This window comes from Podarcis bocagei (assembly GCF_964188305.1).
Source record: "Podarcis bocagei genome assembly, chromosome: 14".
NCBI classification, from domain to species: domain Eukaryota; kingdom Metazoa; phylum Chordata; class Lepidosauria; order Squamata; family Lacertidae; genus Podarcis; species Podarcis bocagei.
This window is the reverse complement of record NC_138139.1, coordinates 4,746,150-4,768,612: the sequence shown is the minus strand read 5'-3', so window position 1 is coordinate 4,768,612 and position 22,463 is coordinate 4,746,150. Positions and strand designations below refer to the sequence as shown.

The 22,463-nt window shown below is 42.0% G+C and overlaps 1 protein-coding gene across 5 annotated transcripts in view; it reads left to right on the top strand.

Moving 5' to 3' along the window:
• Positions 1–22,463, top strand: part of VPS13C (vacuolar protein sorting 13 homolog C) — a 120,235-nt gene that overhangs the window by 66,684 nt on the left and 31,088 nt on the right. For all 5 annotated transcript variants that reach the window (XM_081170478.1, XM_081170477.1, XM_081170476.1 and 2 more), the window contains 13 exons: positions 836–1,074; positions 2,398–2,627; positions 9,143–9,235; positions 10,895–11,260; positions 11,492–11,581; positions 12,392–12,547; positions 13,377–13,641; positions 14,253–14,413; positions 14,744–14,865; positions 14,980–15,274; positions 16,559–16,948; positions 17,991–18,095; positions 19,313–19,477. In XM_081170478.1, coding sequence (XP_081026604.1) covers positions 836–1,074; positions 2,398–2,627; positions 9,143–9,235; positions 10,895–11,260; positions 11,492–11,581; positions 12,392–12,547; positions 13,377–13,641; positions 14,253–14,413; positions 14,744–14,865; positions 14,980–15,274; positions 16,559–16,948; positions 17,991–18,095; positions 19,313–19,477 — 2,677 coding nt within the window. The remainder of the gene's footprint in view (positions 1–835; positions 1,075–2,397; positions 2,628–9,142; positions 9,236–10,894; positions 11,261–11,491; positions 11,582–12,391; positions 12,548–13,376; positions 13,642–14,252; positions 14,414–14,743; positions 14,866–14,979; positions 15,275–16,558; positions 16,949–17,990; positions 18,096–19,312; positions 19,478–22,463) is intronic.

The window sequence follows — 22,463 nt, the reverse complement described above, 5'->3', positions numbered from 1 at the left end:
GTCGCATTATAAGTAGCATCATCTTTTGTTGCAATTCAGCAATATGTGCATTAGTGTAAATTTGTTAATGTGTATATTTTTCCTAGTACAGTGGTGCCTCGCAAGACGAAATTAATTCGTTCCGCGAGTTTTTTTGTCTAGTGAATTTTTCATCTTGCGAAGCACGGTGTCGGAAAAGTTTTGGAAAAGCTTCAAAAATCACCAAAAACCTCAAAAAAGGCTACCACACCGCATTCTATGAGTTGCTCCTCGAAGTCAAGTCACAACTGTATTAACGGTGTTAAGAAAAAGGAAACAAACTTGCAAAAAATGCAAGACGTTTTCGTCTTGCGAAGCAAGCCCATAGGGAAATTCGTCTTGCGGAGCAGCTCAAAAACCGCAAAACCCTTTCGTCTTGCGAGGCATTCATCTTGCGGGGCACCACTGTAGCATTGTGAAATCTGCTCATGTAAATGTGTAAGAAATTTGAGAGCCAGTGTGGTGTAGTGGTTAAGAGCAGTAGTCTCGTAATCTGGGGAACCGGGTTCGTGTCTCCGCTTCTCCACATGCAACTGCTGGGTGACCTTGGGCCAGTCACACTTCTCTGAAGTCTCTCAGCCTCACTCACCTCACAGAGTGTTTGTTGTGGGGGAGGAAGGGAAAGGAGATTGTTAGCCGCTTTGAGACTCCTTAAAGGGAGTGAAAGGCGGGATATCAAATCCAAACTCTTCTTCTTCTATTATTGGTTGAATTCATACCCTGCCCTTCATCCCAAGGAAGCGTACTAAACTATAAATCCTTTCAGGAAAGCAGTTCTTCAGCTTGGTTCTGGTTTTATTATTTTTTTATTTTTCAGAATGATAGATAAGAAAGATGGCACAGATGATAGTGTCATGATTGACCTCAGCTACAAGCAAGATAAAAATGGGAGTGAAATCGTATCTGTTTTGGACAAACTGTATTTGTGTGCCAGTGTGGAGTTTCTATTGACAGTAGCAGATTTCTTTGTTAAATCAATGCCAGCAGCGTCGACGGAAGGATCTACCCAGATTCAGTTAAAATATACCACTCATGGCAAACCTAGACCAGATAAAGGTCAGCAAAAGAACTCTCTCAGTTGACATAGTTCCACATCTGAAATAATAAAACCATAACAATGAGTACTTGGTGCAGAGCTGAGCATGCTTAAGCCCACTGACATCAGTTAAAATTTTAACCAGGGTGTGAATGTGTATTAAGGTAGTAAAAGCTACTATGAAATATTGGCACTTTCCAATAATGTTTCTGGGCAACTAAACAGTTTGTGTGACAGGGTTATTTTCAGTGGGCTATAGTGGAGAGGAATAGCTTTGTCTAGGCAATCTTCTGCTCCCACAGCTTTTGTATCCTACCCATTATGGAGCGGGTGGCGCTGTGGTCTAAACCGCTGAGACTCTTGGGTTTGCTGACTGGAAGATCGGTGGTTTGAATCCATGCAGCGGGGTGAGCTTCCGTTGCTTTGTCCCGGCTCTTGCCAACCTAGCAGTTTGAAAGCATACCAATGTGAGTAGACAAATAGGTACTGCTGTGGCAGGAAGGGAAACCTTGTTTCCATGTGTTCTTGTTTACATCATGGTATCCCGTTGACCCAGAAGCAGTTTAGTCCTACTGGCCACATGACCTGGAAAGCTGCCTGTGAACAAACGGCAGCTCCCTTGGCCTGAAGTGAGATGAGCACCACACCCCATAGTCAAGTTTGACTGGACTTAACTGTCCAGGGGTCCTTTACCTTTGCCTTTTACCCACCCATTATATATAGTTTAAATTTAGAGAATTTCCTATCTTTCTGAAGCAAGCAAAAAAGAGTTCCTTGTCAATTGTGTCCCTGTTCACCACCAAATGTCATTTGGTCTTGGGTATCTTTTATGAGCACTGCAGTGAACAAACCATTTATTTTTTTTCCATTGTTTGGAGATAACATTGCTTGCATTTTTTTTTCTTTGGGTGGTGAATCAGTGCTTGGTTTAGTTCAACCTAACCAAAATAATCAGACAACTTTTTGAAAGGTAGATGGGTGGATCATGCAAGTATTTCTATTATGCTTTCCTGCATCGGTATACCTGTATAAGTCAACAGAAAATGCACATGTCACATACAGCTGAAACACTAGACTTTTCTATTATGAAACCAGAGAAAACTGACTTATCAGGATGTTCAAATCGTGAAGTAAAATTTGAAACAGTTATTAATAGCAAGGAGCACAATAATGCCAACAGTACAGTCACATTTATGCATCCTGGATGCAACTACTAGGGCAAATTTTCTGAACTACGCTATTGTAAAAATTGTATTTTATGGTGGTGCCGTGGAGGTATGTTTTTCATTCTGTTGTGGTGACGCTGCTAAATCAAGACTGAACTAAATTTTAAACTTTTCTAGGTGGATCCCCGCAGCCCAACATGACAGTATTGACACGGATCATTGAACCAGAAATTGTGTTCGTTGCCAACTTATCAAAGGCTGATGCTCCTGCCTTAGTAGCTTCATTCCAATGTGATTTCAGTTTGTCAACTAGCCCTCTTGATCGATGTATGAATGCTCAAGTGCATGACTTGAAAGTGCTGGCCTGCCCTTTTCTCCGAAAGAAAGAAGAGAAGAATATTACAACAGTAAGTTCTGTGCTGTAGTTTATCTTTTATAGCTGGAGAGAATAACTCCTTTCACTCACAAGCCGTGTAGTACTTCTGTTTTTTTTTTTTTTTTAATAAATTTTTTATTGGTTTTACAACATTTTTAAGAAAAAACAAACAAACATAAAAAGTGACAAACACACACGAATAGTTTCAAACATATTTTTCATAAACCTCTTTTCTTGGACTTCCCCATACCCCCCCTCTCTGCATCCCAATGTCCATATTTCAGCTAGCAACTCCCAATTGTTACTTTCTAATCTCTATCATCTTAGTCCTCTTTTATAGTCTAACCTTGTATCCCTGTACCCTTTTGCTTCTGGCAACCACAACATTTTAACATTCATTAAGTTTATAGTAGTCCTTAAGATAGCTTTTAAATTTTCTCCATTCTTCTTCCACCGTCTCTTTTCGTTGGTCACGGATTCTGCCTGTCATCTCAGCCAATGTCATATAGTCCATCACTTTCATCTGCCATTCTTCCAAAGTAGGTAAGTCTTGTGTCTTCCAATACTTTGCGATGAGTATTCTTGCTGCTGTTGTAGCATACATAAAGAAATTTCTATCTTTCTTTGTCACCAATTGACCGACAATGCCCAAGAGAAAGGCCTCTGGTTTTTTAGGAAAGGTACATTTAAGTACCTTTTTCATTTCATTATAGATCATTTCCCAGAAGGCCTTTATCTTCGGGCATGTCCACCAAAGGTGATAGAAAGTACCTTCAGTCTCTTTACACTTCCAACATTTATTATCGGGCAAATGATAGATTTTTGCCAGTTTGACTGGGGTCATGTACCACCTATAAACCATTTTCATAATGTTTTCCTTTAAGGCATTACATGCCGTAAATTTAATACCGGTGTTCCATAACCATTCCCAGTCAGCTGACATAATGTTATGCCCAACATCCTGAGCCCACTTAATCATAGCCGATTTAACTGTTTCATCCTGTGTGTTCCATTTCAACAACAAGTTATACATTCTAGATAGATTCTTAGTATTGGGTTCTAACAATTCGGTCTCTAGTTTTGATTTTTCCACCTGGAAACCGATTTTCCTATCCTGTTTAAAAAATTCCATTATTTGGCGGTATTGGAACCAATTTTCTACTTTGTGCTTCAATTTCTCCTGACTTTGTAGTTTGAACTTGTCTCCATCCTGTTCTAAGATTTCCCAATACTTCGGCCATCCGACCTCCATATTGAGTTTCTTCACTGCTTTAGCCTCCACTGGTGACACCCATCTAGGGGTTTTATTTTCCAATAGGTCTTTATATCTTATCCAAACATTAAATAATGCTTTTCTAACAATGTGATTTTTAAAAGTACTGTTAACTTTGTCATACCAAAGATATGCATGCCAACCGAAAGCATTATTGAAACCTTCCAGATCCAAGATGTCCGTGTTCTCGAGGAGCATCCATTCTTTCAGCCAGCAAAAAGCTGCTGCCTCATAGTACAATTTTAGGTCCGGCAGGGCAAAACCCCCTCTTTCTTTAGCGTCAGTCAGTACTTTAAATTTAATTCGGGGCTTTTTGCCCGGCCAGACAAATTTCGAAATGTCTTTGTGCCACCTCTTAAAACATTCCATCTTGTCGAGAATCTGCAAGGTCTGAAACAAAAATAACATTCTGGGCAATACATTCATTTTAATCACTGCAATTCGGCCTAACATTGACAGTTTCAGATTTGACCATATTTCTAAATCTTTTTTAATTTCTGACCAACATTTTTCATAGTTGTCCTTATACAAATTCACATTCTTAGATGTTAAGTAAACCCCTAGGTATTTCACCTTCTTGACCACAGTCAAACCTGTTTCCTCTTGAAATTTCTCCTTTTCCATATCTGTTAGGTTTTTCCCTAAAACTTTAGTTTTTTGCTTATTCAGCTTAAATCCAGCTACCTGGCCAAATTGTTGTATTATTTCTAGGACCTTTTTCGTACTAGTGTTTGGCTCTTGCAAAGTCAATACTAGGTCATCTGCATACGCTCTTAACTTATAATGTTTAGCTCCGACCTGCACACCTTTGACCTGCTGGTCATTTCTTATCATATTCAGCAACACCTCCAGAACTGAAATGAAAAGTAATGGGGAAATTGGGCACCCCTGTCGTGTTCCTTTTTCTATCTTAAGTTCCTCAGTCACAACATTATTTACAATCAATTTGGCTTTTTGTTCAGAATATATTGCAGCCATACCATTCTCAAAACCCTGGCCTACCCCCATCCCATGAAGATTCTTCCTCATAAAACTCCAAGAGATGTTATCAAAGGCTTTCTCCGCATCCACAAAGATCAATACTGCTTTAGTGTTTATATTCACCTCCAGCTTTTCCAAGATGTCTATTACATTCCTTACATTATCTGCTAGGTGTCTTTTGGGGAGAAAGCCTGCTTGGTCTTTATGAATCTTCTCCATCAAGACTCTTTTAAATCTTTTTGCCAAATTGTCTGCAAAAATTTTGTAATCCACATTAAGTAATGATATTGGGCGGTAGTTCTTAAGTTGGGTCTTTTCAGTCTCTAACTTTGGTATGAGTGAAATATATGCCTCTTTCCACGATTCAGGTGCCCTCTTTCCCTCAAGAATCTCATTACAGACTTCTCTTAGTGGTTGAATCAACCATTCCTTCAGCGATTTGTAGTATCTGGAAGTCAGTCCATCTGGTCCCGGAGATTTGCCCAGTTGCATATTCTGAATGGCAGCCTCTATCTCTTGTTCTGAGATTCTCTGGTTCAAGTCCATCTTGCTTTGATAAGAGATATTTTGTAATCCATATCTTCCAAGGAATTTGTCTATATCTTCTTCATTTTGCGGGCCTTGAGTGTAGAGTTTTTTGAAATAACTTAAAAAGCAATTTCTAATTTCATTAGGTTTAGATATGTTCTTTCCATCCACCTCTAGGCTTGTAACTGTATTTAGTTTCTGCCTTTTCTTCAGTTGCCATGCCAAAAGTTTGCCACATTTATTTGCTGATTCAAAAGTCTTTTGCTTCATTTGCTTTATCTTCCATTCAATCTCTTGGTTCATCAATTCCATATATTGGGTTTGATATAACTTGATCTCTCTTAAAATGTCCTGAGACTTTGGTTTTGTTCTTAATTTCCTCTCTCCTTCCTTTATCATTTCCAAAATCTTCTCTTTTTTCTCATTTTGTTTTTTCCTCTTTATTGAATTTTGTTGAATCAAAAATCCTCTCATAACAGCTTTACTTGCGTCCCAGATCACTCTTTTCTCCACGTCGGTCCTCAAATTTATTTCAAAATAGTCTTTTAGGGTCTTTTGGGCCTTCGTGAGAATCTCCTTATCTCGAAAGAGAGTGTCATTCATTCTCCATCTAAATTGACCAGTTATTGTGAGTTTCATCTCCATCTTCACGGCGTTATGGTCGGAGCAAGTTTTTGGGCAGATTTCCACTTTCTTAATCTTTGGAGCCATTCCACTAGTAACCCAGATTTGGTCAATTCTGGTCCAGGTCATCATTGCTTGGGAGAAAAAGGTTCCCTCTCTCTCCAGAGGGTTCCTTGTTCTCCAAATGTCTATCAAATCCATATTTTCAGTCATTTCGAAAAAAGTCTTAGGGAGTCTCCCTTCTTTGGTGACTGTTAGTCTTTGTGCCTTGTCCATATTAGTGGAGACCACGCCATTCATGTCTCCCATAATTATCATATTGTAGTCCAGATAGTCCATCAAAATTTCATGAAGTCTCTTAAAGAAGTCAGATTTGCCTTCATTTGGTGCATAAACTCCCACAACTAGGAATTTTTCTCCTTGTACTTGTATCTCCACAGCCAAGTATCTCCCTTGTTCATCTTTGAATATCATTTTTGGAGCCCATTTCTCCTTCACATATATTACCACTCCTCTCTTCTTAACTTTGTCTGATGAAATAAATTCTTGTCCTAGCCTTTTATTTGTAAGTAATCTCCTGTGGGCTCTGGTTATGTGAGTTTCTTGTAAACATATCAAGTCCAGTTGTTCTCTATTCAATATATGAAATACTTGTCTTCTCTTCAAAGGCCCATTGAGCCCATTACAATTCCAGCTAAGGAATTGCATAGCCATCTTTCTATTTTCCTAAGGCTCCTCCAACAGCTCCAAGTTGTTGCTCTTCTTCTGATGGTGGTGGTTTTTGTCCAATCGAGAGATTCAGGATATCCAGTGCTCTCCTCTGTTCTGCAAGTACGTCCACAGTCCCCTTCTGTAGGTCCTCCTGGTATCTTGCCAAAAATTTGTCTTTGTCTTGAATTGTCTTTATTTTCACTTTCTTTGCCTTGTAATCAAATGACAGTCCTTGTGGGAACTCCCACCTGAAGCGGATAGAATTTTTCTTTAACAAAAGAACCAAGTCCTTGTAGAAGTTTCTTAAATCCAAAATGTATTTTGGTATGTCTGAATTTCCAATTTGCAAGGCTGAATTTCCAATTTGCAAGGCCTTTTCAAAGTGTAGTCCTAATATTTTATCTCTTTCCTCCTTGGATCTGAGTGTAATCAGACAATCTCTCGGTGTCTTTCTATCTTGCTTTTTACCCAGTCTAAAGGCAGTTGTAATTTTGAATTCGTCTTCCTCAAGGTCCCAGCAATCCGCAAACTCCCGTGTCAAATATTCCACAAGGTTGTCTCTTTCATTCTCCGGAATCAGTCTTAATTTTAAGTTTCTCTCTTTCCTCTGTAACTCCCACAAGGCTAAAGTTGCATCATGCTCATAGACCTTCTTGGCAAGTGGCTCTAATTTCTCCTGCGTCTCTCCAGCAGTGGCTTTGGCCTCTTCGGCAATTTGGCGCGTAGTGGCGTTTTCCTCGACCAATTTGTTTATAGATTCTGTATTCTGGTTTAATCTTGTTGATATTTCTGTTAATTTTTGTGTGTTCTCTGAAGTCTGTTTTGTCAAAGACTCCAGAGTCTGGTTTATCTTAAGCAGAGCTTCTGTCACAGCTTCCATAGAAACGGCTGCTCCTTTGTCTTGTCCTGTTGTTCCTGCTAATCCGGCTGTTACGCCTGAAGCGCCTGAGATTGAGCCTCTTTTCTTTGCCTGTTGCAGCTGCAACTGTTGTTGTTGTTGTTGTTGCTTAATCTTGGCTCTTGTAACTATCTCTTCTTGTGGGCCACTCATGTCAAGGTCACTTCCCACGGGATTTATTCTCCCTTGGAAAATTCCACTGTCTTAGGCCGTGCCGGACTTTACTTTATCCTCTAGAGGGAGCAAATCAAAATGGCCATAGAAGGAAGTTTCCAAATACAAGAACAAAGGAGACAGTCCAAGATGTAAAAAAAAGGAGATTAACACAGTCAAAGTCAATGTTGCTAAAGACTTGTAACTTCAAATTGCCACAGTTGCCCAGTTTATACTGTTTCTTCTTATAATATACAATAGTCAGGCACTGTGGAAACTTTGTATCAAAGTATCACTTCACAGGGAAAAGTCAGTTCAGTGTACTAAAAAGGCAGACCGTTTCAAGCTTTCAAATGAGTGAGATAGCAGAGGTTTTTTCCTCCAAATAAATCATGCAGTTGTTGGTCAGATTCACCTCCCCTCTGCCCTGCTTGCTAGAGGGGAGATCAAGAGTCTAAATGTCCGGTTTATGTGATCAAAGAGCAGGTCTAAACGGATGCAAGTTTAGAGTTCCGTTGCTTTCTCTTTCATGCAGTCGGGGGGAGGCAGACTTCCTTTGTTTAAATCTCCCCGTTTTTAGCCCAATTTCTAAAATTTAAAGGGTCCCGATTATTTTCCAGCTCTTACTCACGGGAATTCAGTCCAAATTTTCTTTTCAGGAAGGAATCGGCGCTCTCCGCTTATGGCGACGCGGCTTCACTTCGCAGGCTGGGTAGCGACTCTCAGCACCGCGCTCTCTCCCGATGTCGATCCGTAGCCTTTAAAAAGGCTCTTTCACGGTACCGGGGGGCGCGAAGGTGCCCACCGAGTCTCCTTGTTCTCAGGCTTCAGCGCCTGGGATTTTAGGGGTCCCCCGCTCGCCGTAGCGGGTAAGACCCGAACTTGCGAAGCAGTCCTTCTCCGGAGCTCGGAGGTAGGACCGCCATTAAGCGCTGGCACCGACCGGAAGTCCCTGTAGTACTTCTGAGGCACTGCATTTCTGCAGCTGGCTGGTTCTGGAATGAAAAAGGTGGTTCTACACAATTGAATATAGTGCTGTATTATCTGGGAATAACCTTCTGGATGGCTGAGACCTTTACATATGGTTTTCCTGGCATTTAGTTCCATTCAGTAAACATGCTTGCTCCTTATTGCTTCCTGTTCATCACAGTTGTGCTTATACTAATGCATTGTCACTTTATTACCCAGTTCCTATTCTCCTTGTGGGAGAGTATACTTTTTAGTTACTGATTTCCTCTCAGTACTCCCTTCCCCCTTATTGCAAAATAGGATACTTCAGCAAAGCATTAATTTTTATCTTAATTAGAATGAAATCAAATAACTTTCATGCTGTTTTAAGTTTGAAGGCATTTCTAACAGTATGCTTGTATTCTCTAAGATTGTACAACCTTGCTGTCTGACTATGGAAGCTGTGATGCGTACTTCAGAAATGCAGAGTGTGACAGTGATAGTAGAAGAATTTATTGTAAAGGTTAGTAAATGGTATTGTAATGACAATTTCCCCCTGTATTTCCAGAAAGGCCTAGCGCTGGTTTTAAAATACATGTCACTTTATAGACTGCTGTTTTGTGGTGACTCTGAAGTGTGCCTTTTTCTGACGTCACCCTTGCACTTTACAACACCCTTCCTTCAGTAATATGGGATGGTCCCTTTATTATTTGTTTTAGATGCCAGCCTTTCCACTGAACTTGGTTACTGAACTTAGACCATATATTTTGCTATTCTCATCCTCTATTTTATCTGTTACTGTAATTTTTTTTATTATTATTGTATGCTGAGTTCTGGCAGTTCCCTCGCTGCAAGAAGCCACGTTACAGGGAACCAGGCAGAGGGCCTTCCTGGTAGTGGCACCCGCCCTGTGGAACGCCCTCCCACCAGATGTCAAAGAGAAAAACAACTGCCAGACTTTTAGAAGACATCTGAAGGCAGCCCTGTTTAGGGAAACTTTTAATGTTTAATAGACTATTGTATTTTAATATTCTGTTGGAAGCCGCCCAGAGCGGCTGGGCAAACCCAGCCAGATGGGCAGGGTATAAATAAATAAATAAATAAACAAATAAATAAATAAATAAATAAATTACACCACTTAGATTGGTTTTTTTTAAAATTAAATGGGTTAAAATGTTCTAAAATAAATACATTCACCAAGTGGTTCATCCTCAGGGGGCCCAAATGAAAGAGGGACCCCTCACCCAGAGTTGTTCTCTCTCCCCTGACTCTACTCCTGTGTTTGGAGGAAAGATCTTTCTCATTGTGGGACATGGGCAACAATGCTGAGACCAGCTGCCAGAGGTCCTCGCAGGACAGCATGAGTGTGCATCTTTATAGTCCATTCCTAAATATGTGCTTCTACCTAGACCAGCAGCTTGCCCCACAATTTTCCACAGGAACAACTGGAAAAATGCATGATTACTAGAATACAATAAGCCTTAATGGGCTATTTAGCCAATGCATCGGGATGGAAGTACAAAGCACAAAAGTAAAAGAATGCAACAGGGCTTATTCCACCACCTCCTTGGAGTCCCCTCCCACAAGAAAACCAAAAAGACAAAAAGAAGAAAAGCAAAAACGCCAAATGTAGACCAGAACAGCATCACTTTTAAAATTTCAGACTCCTCATCTGGTTAATGCTCCTCAGAGAGCATTGCACAGTGTATACCAAGAGACTCTTCCTCTTGTCAGTCATTTTCACCACCACCAGAGACTGTGCCTGTGGTGCCTGTTCTTGTTCAGGAAACTAACCCTGGAATAGGTCAGGATAGGGAAGAAGGGCAGCAGAGTTGAGTGGCTATAAAAGCGAGGACACCCTTCGGACTTCTTAAGGATCTGGGTCCTCTGCCATGAATGAAGACTAAAGACTGGCAAGAGAGGAGGTGCCTGCAAAGTAAATTGTAAGTTCCCTTCATGGACTAAACTTGAGAAGTGACAAACCCACCGTGTGCCTCCCATATTTTGCCAGAGAAGGCCCCTTTAGGGGAAACGGCCAGTGTTTAAAAGTAAATTTCCTTGCACAAGGCAGTTGGTAGATGCTTTACGGAACACCACTGTGGTGCCATAAAAGACACATTGTTACATGTTGTGCATATAAAACACTGAAACTTGTTAATTCAGCTTTTTTTCCCTTTTAAAGATTTCACCAATAATTCTCAATACTGTAATTACTATCATGGCTGCCATGAAATCAAACCTGAAGGATGAAGGATCTGATGAGACTGCTTGCAATACGGTGGACCTCTGGGGTATCAAGTCTGTTGACCAGTGTCACTATTGGTTTCTTGGTGTTGACATGGCCACAGAAGCAACCGAAACATTCAGTGCTAACGAGCAGTGTGTGAAGAAGGAGAACCTGGTTGTTGAGGTGAAAGCTGTTCAGATCACTCTGGAGTGTGGTTTGGGGCATTCCACTGTTCCCTTACTGTTAGCAGAATCAACATTTTCAGGATCAGTGAAAAACTGGTCTTCTCTCATGGCGGCCACAGCTGACATGACACTGGAGGTATGTAAATATAAGAAGTGATTGATGCTTTATATTTGAGGCATGGTCTGCCATTGCTAGGTCTAGTGATAATTTGAATTACATCTGTAAATTATTTTTAGGTACTTGTTCCATGTGCATGTAGAATTTTGTTTCTTAAGTTTTTATTATGCTTGACTTAGGTGTGGTAGATTGAAATGAAGCCTAATGTTAAATAATTTTAGCTTTTATGTTCTCAATATTGTATCCCAGGTTCACTATTACAATGAAACAAATTCAGTTTGGGAACCACTTATTGAGCGAGTTGATAATGAAAGACGTCAATGGGACTTAAAGTTAGAAGTAAGCAACCTTTTATAAATACAGATATATAAATATAAACACCATTAATTAATGAAAATTCAAACTGTTATTCCTGTCTGGATATTGCAAATTCTTTTTGCCAGCTGAAAAGCAAAGTGTATTTTGCCATGAATTTTAGGCAACCTTCCTCCAATTAGGGGCCCTCCAGATCAGTCCATCAGTCCCTGGTAGGTTGGTGGAAGGCTTCATTTAAGGACGCTAGCTGGTGGAAGGCTTCATTTAAGGATGCTAGCTGGTGGAAGGCTTCATTTAAGGATGCTAGCAGTTGCTTATCCTGGACTTGGTTTTGTAGTGGCATAGTCTCATTTTGTCTTTGCTTCAAATTCTAACCAGCCACACAACCCAACAGGCTTTCAGGGCTGCTTACAGCATAAATGGCATTAACACACACCAAAAGATAATTAAAATCTTACATTGCACAAATTATTAAACTATCATATTTCAAGTTAAAAAAATATTTAGTTCAACTTTCTCTGACTATTCAAATGCTCTGTTGAATATATACCCTTCTGTACTCCATGTTTAGATTCTGAAACATGGACTGTTTATAAGCAGCTGTTGAATTAGAAGTTTCTAAAAATTAATTTGAAATTTAATTCCATGTTTGCCAAGTCTTCCTTGTATTACTTGTATTATTGTATATTTCCATTGACCAAACAGAAAGATTATTCTTGGTCTAAAGCAAAATTGCAAACCTAAATGTTAGCATAATTTAAAATTGTGCCTCCGCAGTTCAATTTCCAAAGTTTCCAATGGGCAATAATTTAATAAAGATGCTATTTATTTTAGATGAAGACTAACCCCTTACAAGATAAAAGTTTGTTGCCAGGAGATGACTTCATAGTTCTACCAGAACCTCAAAGTGTCATCAATATATCTTCAAAGGATACCATGAATGTAACAATATCCAAATGCTGTCTTACTGTCTTTAGCAATCTAGCTAAGGTAATTTCATATGAATTGTGGTGAGGTTATTTGTAATCAAGCCCTTTCAAGTGGTAATTTGATTAACTTGCGGGAGAAGATAATTATTGATTACATATTATGGGGTGGCATTTTTCTCTTTCTGTTTCAGTTTACCTACTGACTGTTTAAGGGAGCAATGTTTTCCTTTATACTGAACATGCTGCAAATTGATGTCATTGAGGGGGGGGGGTGGAAGAGAAGGCATTGATTCAGATCCTTGGTTAACCATGTCAAGGAGAGCTATTTCCCTTTATCAACATAACAGGGAAAACAGTATTTTTTTAAGCAGCTCCTGAAAAACATATTTTTTGCCTAGGCCTTTCCTGGATTTCTTTTGCTCTGTTTTACTGCTTATAACTTCTTTTGCTATATTTTGCTGTTCATATTTTTATGATGTGTATAATTATTTATACTATGCTGCTTTTATGTTTTGTTGTATATTGTGCTCCGCTTTGTTGTATTTTAAAGTTAAAAGGTCTAGAAAATATTTAAATAAATGAAATAATATAGAATAGTTGGGGAAGAAAAGCATTAAAGGTTACAGGCAGGAACAAATGCTTTGATAGTCGGATGCTGCTACCTTGATGCTCTGGGTTGCTTCCTGCCTTCATCAAATTCAGTCTATGAGCGCTTGAGCTCCCTTAAAACTTCTCAATCTAGTTCTTTGTTACCATTCCCCCATCTTTTTCAGCTTATTTTCATTCTTCTGCTGTTAATGGTCAACTTTAATCTCTGATAGCTTTGAATATTGAGTAGCCCAAGAACATTTATAGTCCATGTATACTTTAAATTGTTTGCTTCATCTTAGGGATTTTCAGAAGGAACTGCCTCTACGTATGACTATGCATTAAAAGACAAGGCTCCTTTTACTGTGAGAAATGCTCTGGGTGTTCCCCTCAAAGTTCATACATGCAGAAATCTCCAGGTTGTTGGATTAGCTGCAAAAGAAGATATTCATGATATAGCAATTGACCAGAACTTGGAATTTGAATACTCTACAGTGGATACCCCACACAGAGGAAAGTTATCTGCAATGTATCGCCTGGAAAGTTCTCTATTCACTTTGAGCATTGGTAAGATGTAAAGAATGCTGCGTGTGTTTAGGAGGGTTAATCTGGGGAGGGAGGGGGACAAGGCAAACAACTCTGGTAGGGAGTAAGCTACTCAAGACTAAGTACAGGAACTGTTCACAATTCTAGAAATGCCTGTGCTTAAGTTAGAATCAATTCTGAGTAAGAATAGTTGTAATGAGCAATGTTAGATTGATTTTCAAGTTAAGTGTTTCCCATGCATTCAGAAAAAGCACAAGATGCACCCCTCCTTTCACTGGACTACTTCAGAAGTACAAGCAATTAGATGTTTTTGCACATAACAGCCATAAAACAAAACAGATCCCCTCTGCTGCTAGAAAAGAAGCAACTCAGGTTCCACCTCAGTCTTCTGCATTCCTCCTGGAAAACTTTGCTTTCCAAAGGAAGGAGATATTTAACTGTGTTTTCTGATATCATCGTTGTATGAAGAGATACAATCACAGGAAGAGTAGATTGACACTTGCTGATCCTTTTTAAACTGAAAATGCCATGTAACTTGTAAGTCTTTGGGACTGAGATATTACTGCTTGTATATATTTAAATAAAAGGGGTGGGTTTTTTATTTAGTTGTTGCTTTGTTGTTGTAAAAACAGGACCTGAAGGATACACAGAGGTGGCAAATATTCCCATAGCAAAACCAGGAAGAAGACTTCACAATGTAAGAAATCCTCAGAGTGACCACTCGGATTCTGTTGTAGTGCAGATAGATGCAGCAGAAGGAAATAAAGTTATTACCATACGCTCTCCGCTTCAGGTAAACGATCATGTTGTATGTTAAAAGCATGATTATTGTGTTCTAAAATGCTTGTGTTAAATTAATGTGGTTGATTTGAAGGCTGCTTTAGATTTGGGTGGGTGGGCGGAAAAGATGCCCCAAAGAAATATAAATGGCAGATCGCTGCATTTAATTGCAAGGCTAAACTTCGGTCAAAGTTTGGGTAGAGTATTGTCAAATAGTATCTTAGCTTCTAGGAGGGGTACATCAACATTGTTTGCTGGCTCCTTTATTGTTTACAATGCTATCAAATGCTGCTTACCACTTTCTTTATACATACTGGTAAAATATGCTGTGTTTTAATTTCAGATTAAGAACCACTTCTCTGTCCCATTTACAATTTACAAATTTGTTAAGAATGTTAAACTGTTGGAGCCTATAGGTGTGTCTAAGCCTGAAGAGGAATTCCATGTTCCATTAGATTCATATAGGTATTTTTTCATTTGCTTCAGATTTCTTAAGCAGTTTTACTTTTTTAAGAAAGAACCCCAAAATTTAACAAGGACTTGATTTCTCCCTCCTTCTCTTCTTGTGATTGAGCTTAGGTGTCAGTTATTTGTTCAGCCAGCTGGGATCTTAGATGGTCAGTATAATCCTTCCACAACCTACATATCCTGGAGAGAAGAGCTTCATAGGAGCAACGAAGTCAAGTGTATGCTACAGTGTCCATCAACTGAAGTCAATTTTCTGCCTCTAATAGTGAATACTGCTGCTGTGCCTGATGAGTTAAACTTCATTGCATCCCATGGGGAGAGCTGGGATCCAGCCTACATTATTCATCTCTATCCAACACTCACTTTGCGGAATCTTCTGCCCTACTCTTTACGATATCTGCTTGAGGTATACCATCTCAGGACTGGATATAACATACCGTATTTTTCGCCCTATAGGACACACCTAATTTTTTGGGGGGGAAATAAAGAAAAAAAATTTTATTCCCCCCCCCCAAAGCCGCGGGGGAAGCCCGAGCTTTTAAAAACGCACCTACCGTAGTTTTTAGAGGAGAAAAGGATATCTTCCCGAAGCACGGGGCGTTCTGCTTCAGAGCGCCCAGTGCTCCGGGCGGCAGGCTGCTATCCGCAGCCTAGGGAGCCCTCGGGAACTCCCGCGGGCTCCCCAGGCTTGCTGATAGCTTCCTGAAGCCTGGAGAGCGAGAGGAGTCCGTGCGCATCGACCCCTCTCGCTCTCCAAGCTTCAGTGAAAGCCTGCATTCGCCCCATAGGACGCACACAGACTTTCCCTTCATTTTTGGAGGGGGAAAGTGCGTCTTATAGGGCGAAAAATACAGTAACTTGAAAATGCCAGGGATGATTTGATCCTTCATAGAGTTGCTTCCGTCTTGTGTAACATATTTTAAGTTTGGTATGCCTTGAAAATCCTTGCTCATAAATCTTAATTCCAATTGCCTGTTGTAATTTTAAAACCACTTTGCATTAAGTGTGTCTGTGTCTGTGAAGTGAACAGCCTTATGATTTTTGCATATGATTGGATTATTGCAGTTCTGAAGACTTGGAGGTATAACTGGCTCATTTTTAAAAAAATTCCCAATTTTGCTACTGTTTCTTCTAGCAGGACCTGGGTGGGTGAACAGAAGGAGGAAGAAGGTTACTGCACGACTTGCAACTATGTCATAGACCAGTGTTTGCCCACCTGCTGCCCTCCAGATATATTGGACTACAACTTCTGCTAGTGCCAGCCATTACAGCTGTGCCAGTAGAAGCAGATGAGAATTGTCCAAAACAGCTGGAGGGCACCAGATTGGGGAAGGTTGTCATAGACTCCTGGGGTCTTAAGCTGAGATGATTAGAATACTGTGTGTTTATTGCAATATGCCTAAAGCTGTTTCTTTTCAGATTGGGGAAGGTTGTCATAGACTCCTGGGGTCTTAAGCTGAGATGATTAGAATACTGTGTGTTTATTGCAATATGCCTAAAGCTGTTTCTTTTCTACATCATTTTCAATTGTGTTAAAAATGGGTTGTGGCTTATGATGTCCTTGTGCCAGTTTTCTGATCGATATTGCTTATATTTCTTTCTTTATAATAAGAAAGATGTGCAGATGTCCTTGAGTGTAGATACTCTATTTTCCAAAAAATATTCTATAATTTTTGCTGGTTACTTTTAGGGAACAGCAGAGGCCCATGAACTGCCAGAAGGGAGCACTGCTGATGTTCTTCATTCAAGAATCAGTGGTGAAATAATGGAACTAGTCCTGATAAAATATCAAGGTAAAAACTGGAACGGACACTTTCGACTCAGTGACTCACTGCCAGAGTTCTTTCCTGTGTGCTTCACATCAAATTCTGCAGACACGACAACAGTTGATATATACATTCACATTAGGAAAGTCGGCAGCCGGATGGTTCTGTCTGTGTACAGTCCTTACTGGATCATCAATAAAACCTCCCGTGTTCTACAGTACCGTGCTGAAGATGTGCATGTAAAACACCCAGCGGATTTTAGGGACATTATCTTGTTCTCCTTCAAGAAAAGGAACATTTTCAGTAAAAATAAGGTATGATGCCAAGTTCACGTATACTGGCCTTTAAGGGGTAGGCTTCTTAACTTGGGTGCTGGCTTTCCTGGCTATTGCAAGAGTTGCTGCTACAAGAGGAAATCGAGCCAAGAGGGTGAAGAGGGGTGCTTAGCAAGAGCTGGTAAATTCTGCTACCCGCAGCAGCTGCTCTCGCTGAGGGAGGTTGCAGGTTGCTATCATGGCGGGAGCCGGGGGGAGTTCCCAGGAGAAGTGGGCTACAGCAGCACACCCTGAAAGTGGCCTTCAGTATCAGCAGTGCCAAGGGAAGTGAGACTGTTGAGGAGCTGCATATGCTACTGGAGTAGGTGCAGAGGCCAGCATTAGATGGCAGCAGTGAGGAGGCGGCATCTGAGGTCCTGCCATGGGGCCATTGCCTACTGGTGGGCGATGACCCCTGGGACAGCTTCACCCAGGTGGTGAGGGCCTGCAACCCAGACACGCTCTGTGGCCTGATTTGGAGGAATTATGGGTTGGGCATGTGAAAGTGACTGGGCTTAAAGGGGGCATTTGGAGGAGTGAGGGGAGGGAGGACGGTTAATCTAGGACAGGCAAGAGTGATGATCTGTGTGGTACCCAATCTGGGACTGCTGTGAGGGAGTGGGGGCAAGAGAATTGGTAAAGGGACACATACAGGAAGGAAGTGGGTAGCCCCCTATGCATTAGAGGGAGAGAGAGAGTGCTGCTTGAATTGGAAGGGTAGCGAGGATTAAAAGGGGTTCTTTGAAGGGAGAAGGTGAAAGTTGTCTCTGTGTGATACCTGTATGAGGCAAGGTCCTGAGTAATCTAGAAGGGGGACGGGATATGTACGTGTTGCAGCTGAGAGGGAGGACTGGGGCAAGTGGGGACAAGGAAGCCAGAAATGAAAGGCTTCCCAAGTGAGTTGTCTCTGCACATGAAGCATGTTTGTTTTCCTGTGATCCCTGGAATAGCCATTAAATCATCACAAAGCCTGTGAAGCAGATGAGTGTCCTCTGATTTTGGCATCTAATAATATGGTTTTTTTCCTCTCCTCCTGATGTAGATCCAGTTAAGCATCTCCACTAGCACGTGGTCTAATAGTTTCTCTCTGGATACAGTAGGAAGTTACGGATGTGTAAAGTGCCCAGCTAACGTTATGGATTTTCTGGTAATATCTGGGTTCTGTACTTCTTATACTAATTACTGTTCATACCAGATGCATAGAACAAAACCCATCTTGAATTTCAGTAATAATTTAGGGTGCACAAGGCCATCTTTCTGATACTTCTTTTGCTCTCCTTGGTGTCCTCTGTGCAGTTTGATATATGTAACATAGCACAGACTATGATGCCTGTCCAAAAGCAGAGAGTGATGTTACATCTTTGAAAGGAAGTTGACAGGGATTAAAAGACCACCCAAACCAAGCCTTTATACAGTGGCGTAGCGGGGGTGCAGGGGGGGCCGGCCGCACCGGGCGCAACATCTGGGGTTAGGGCAAATCCACAGGTTAGGGGGCACAAATCCACGGGTTAGGGGGCGCAAATCCATGGGTTAGGGGGCGCAAATTACTTGCCTTGCCCCGGGTGCTGACAACCCACGCTACGCCACTGCCTTTATAGACCATGTGGCAGTAGAAGACCACGACAATACAGTGGTGCCCTGCAAGACGAATGCCTCGCAAGACGAAAAACTCGCTAGACGAAAGGGTTTTCCGTTTTTTGAGCTGCTTCGCAAGACGAATTTCCCTATGGGCTTGCTTCGCAAGACGAAAACGTCTTGCAAGTTTGTTTCCTTTTTCTTAACACCGTTAATACAGTTGCGACTTGACTTCGAGGAGCAACTCATAGAACGCGGTGTGGTAGCCTTTTTTGAGTTTTTTGGTGATTTTTGAAGCTTTTCCAAAACTTTTCCAACACCGTGCTTCGCAAGACGAAAAATCCGCTAGGCGAAAAAACTCACGGAATGAATTAATTTCGTCTTGCGAGGCACCACTGTAGTGAACTTTCCTACTCTAGGCTGGTTTATATTACTTATGTGCTAGGAAATGCAGGCAAAAGCCATCACATTCTGATCTTTATAATTTCAGTTTACACATCCACAGTGTGCTTGTGAGGAACAAAGGAGTGTTTCTATGTTTGTGTGCCGTAAGTGAGCTAGAGAGATATTCCTTGCAGTTAAACTCTTGAGCCCTTGAGCACCATAACCAGATTATTCTCAAACCCAAATGAGCAACTACATGGCTTCTTCACTTTTTAGATAAGTAATCTACATTTGTTCCTTGCCTCTCATTTAAACCTGAAGAGTTGAGCAGTCAGGGAAGGGAAAAAGTTTTTTAAACACTGTATGGTGCTTATATTAGTATGTTTAATAATATCATTTTTGCAGGTTGGCGTTAGCATTAAAATGAGCAGTTTCAATCTCACTCGGATAGTTACTTTGACCCCATTCTACACCATAGCAAACAAAACATCTTTCGAGTTGGAAGTGGGAGAAGTGGGAGCTGATGGTTCACTTCCTACTAATAAATGGAGTTATTTCTCATCTTCAGAGGTAATTTTTAAAGCAATGCTTCTCACTTTCACATCACTGAAAATTTCCAAAGCACATTTTGTTTTTATTTGATCTGAATGCTAGAGCCTCTAGACCTAAAAGGAGTCTTGCTGGGACCATAAGAAAATGGCAACAGATAAATGAGCAATAGATCCTACCTACCAGGATTTCACTCTTCTGTTCAGGAATAATAATTTTTACTCTTTGATATAATAATGCGAACAATTCCTGTCAATGACAATCTTAATACTGTGCTGTTACATGGAACTATCATGATCTATTTATGTTGTAAACAGTGTTCAAAACTCCCATTGCATTTTGTGACATGGAATTTCATTAGCACGAGCTGTTTCTGATCTCTGGGTGCAGTACTGTACCTAAGATTTCCGATTAAAACTGCAGAGTAGAAGGAAAGGAGGACCTTTTTCTCCTTCCCCACTTCAAGCTGCTCTGAAGACTAGAGAAGAGACTTAAGAATATTAGGGGGGGGTAATAGAGGCACATTTGAAAAAAATTGGAGAAACAACGGGGTTGCGAATTAATAGGTCTAAATAAGAGATTATGATATTTAACTATGATGAAGATGAAAAAGGGAAAATTTTGAAGGAAAAAAGATATAAAATTAAGAAATGTAATAAAGTACAGTGGTGCCTCGCAAGACGAAATTAATTCGTTCCGCAAGTCTCTTAGTCTTGCGGTTTTTTCGTCTTGCGATGCACGGTTTCCCATAGGAATGCATTGAAAATCAATTAATGCGTTCCTAGGGAAACCGCCTTCAGACCAGGTCCGGGGACAGTCTGTCCCCGGACCTCTTCTGAAGGCTGGGGGGGGGGACAAGGGCTTTTCTTCCCACCCCCAGCATTTTAAAAAACCCTGGGACAGCGGAGGACTTCTCCGCTGTCCGGGCGATCTTAAAATGCTGGCGGGCGGCATTTTAAAATCCCCCCGGACAGCAGAGGACTTCTCCGCTGTCCGGGGCGATTTAAAAGCCCCTGGGAAGGCAGGCAGGGGGGACAAAGACTTTTGCCCCCCGCCAGCCTTCAGAAGAGGTCCTGGGGGCAGCGGGAAGCGAAGCGCTTCGCTTCCCCGCTTCCCCCGGTCTTTTGCAGCAAGGGGCTGCAGGGAGATCGCTATCTCCCCGCAACCCCTTGCTTCAGAAGAGGTCCGGGAGCAGCGGGAAGCGAAGCGCTTCGCTTCCCCGCTTCCCCCGGTCTTTTGCAGCAAGGGGCTGCAGGGAGATCGCTATCTCCCCGCAACCCCTTGCTTCAGAAGAGGTCCGGGGGCAGCGGGAAGCGAAGCGCTTCGCTTCCCCGCTTCCCCCGGTCTTTTGCAGCAAGGGGCTGCAGGGAGATCGCTATCTCCCCGCAACCCCTTGCTTCAGAAGAGGTCCGGGAGCAGCGGGAAGCGAAGCGCTTCGCTTCCCCGCTTCCCCCGGTCTTTTGCAGCAAGGGGCTGCAGGGAGATCGCTATCTCCCCGCAACCCCTTGCTTCAGAAGAGGTCCGGGAGCAGCGGGAAGTGAAGCGCTTCGCTTCCCCGCTTCCCCCGGTCTTTTGCAGCAAGGGGCTGCAGGGAGATCGCTATCTCCCCGCAACCCCTTGCTTCAGAAGAGGTCCGGGAGCAGCGGGAAGCGAAGCGCTTCGCTTCCCCGCTTCCCCCGGTCTTTTGCAGCAAGGGGCTGCAGGGAGATCGCTATCTCCCCGCAACCCCTTGCTTCAGAAGAGGTCCGGGAGCAGCGGGAAGCGAAGCGCTTCGCTTCCCCACTTCCCCCGGTCTTTTGCAGCAAGGGGCTGCAGGGAGATCGCTATCTCCCCGCAACCCCTTGCTTCAGAAGAGGTCCGGGAGCAGCGGGAAGCGAAGCGCTTCGCTTCCCCGCTTCCCCCGGTCTTTTGCAGCAAGGGGCTGCAGGGAGATCGCTATCTCCCCGCAACCCCTTGCTTCAGAAGAGGTCCGGGAGCAGCGGGAAGCGAAGCGCTTCGCTTCCCCGCTTCCCCCGGTCTTTTGCAGCAAGGGGCTGCAGGGAGATCGCTATCTCCCCGCAGCCCCTTGCTTCAGAAGAGGTCCGGGGGCAGCGGGAAGCGAAGCGCTTCGCTTCCCCGCTTCCCCCGGTCTTTTGCAGCAAGGGGCTGCAGGGAGATCGCTATCTCCCCGCAACCCCTTGCTTCAGAAGAGGTCCGGGGGCAGCGGGAAGCGAAGCGCTTCTTCCCCACTCCCCCCCGACGTCTTTCGCAGCAAGGGGCTGCAGGGAGATCGCTATCTCCCCGCGGCCCCTTGCTTCAAAAGAGAAGACCCGCTGTCCCCGGGGGCAAGCTTCGTTTTGCGAAGCAAGCCCATAGGGAAATTCGTCTTGCGAGGCAACTCGAAAACGAAAAAACCTTTCGTTTTGCGAGTTTTTCGTCTCGCGAGGCGTTCGTCTTGTGGGGTACCACTGTACTTGGGAATAAATACAACAAGAACTTTAGAAAATTTAGAACAAGAGAATCTTAACAAATTAAAGAGGGAAATTAAGGAAAAGCTGGAGGAATATAAGAAATTTAAGCTTTCATGATTTGGAAGAATAGCAATAATTAAAATGAAGTTTTTGTCTAGATTTTTTTTTATTTAGAATCTTACCAGTTAAAATATCGGAGACAGATAAAGGGTTGGTAAAGTATGATTAATAAATTTTGTAATGGAGATAAGAAACCTAGAATTAAGAAAAGATGATGGTGTAAACCCCAGAAAACAGGTGGATTGGGCCTCTCCAACATATATTATATAGCAAATCAGTTAAGATGTATCTTAAACGGGATAGCAGAACAAGGGGAATCATCATTGAGATATGGGTAAAATATAAAGAAAATTGATAACCAGTCAATTCTCCACTAACCAGTGGTGATGATAGAAGACTTCCCAGTAAATTTCAAAAAGGAAAATTTAAAAAGAAAAAAAAGAAAGAGAAGACAATATTTAAAATAAAGGATGGTGTGGAGAAAATGAGAAGCAAAT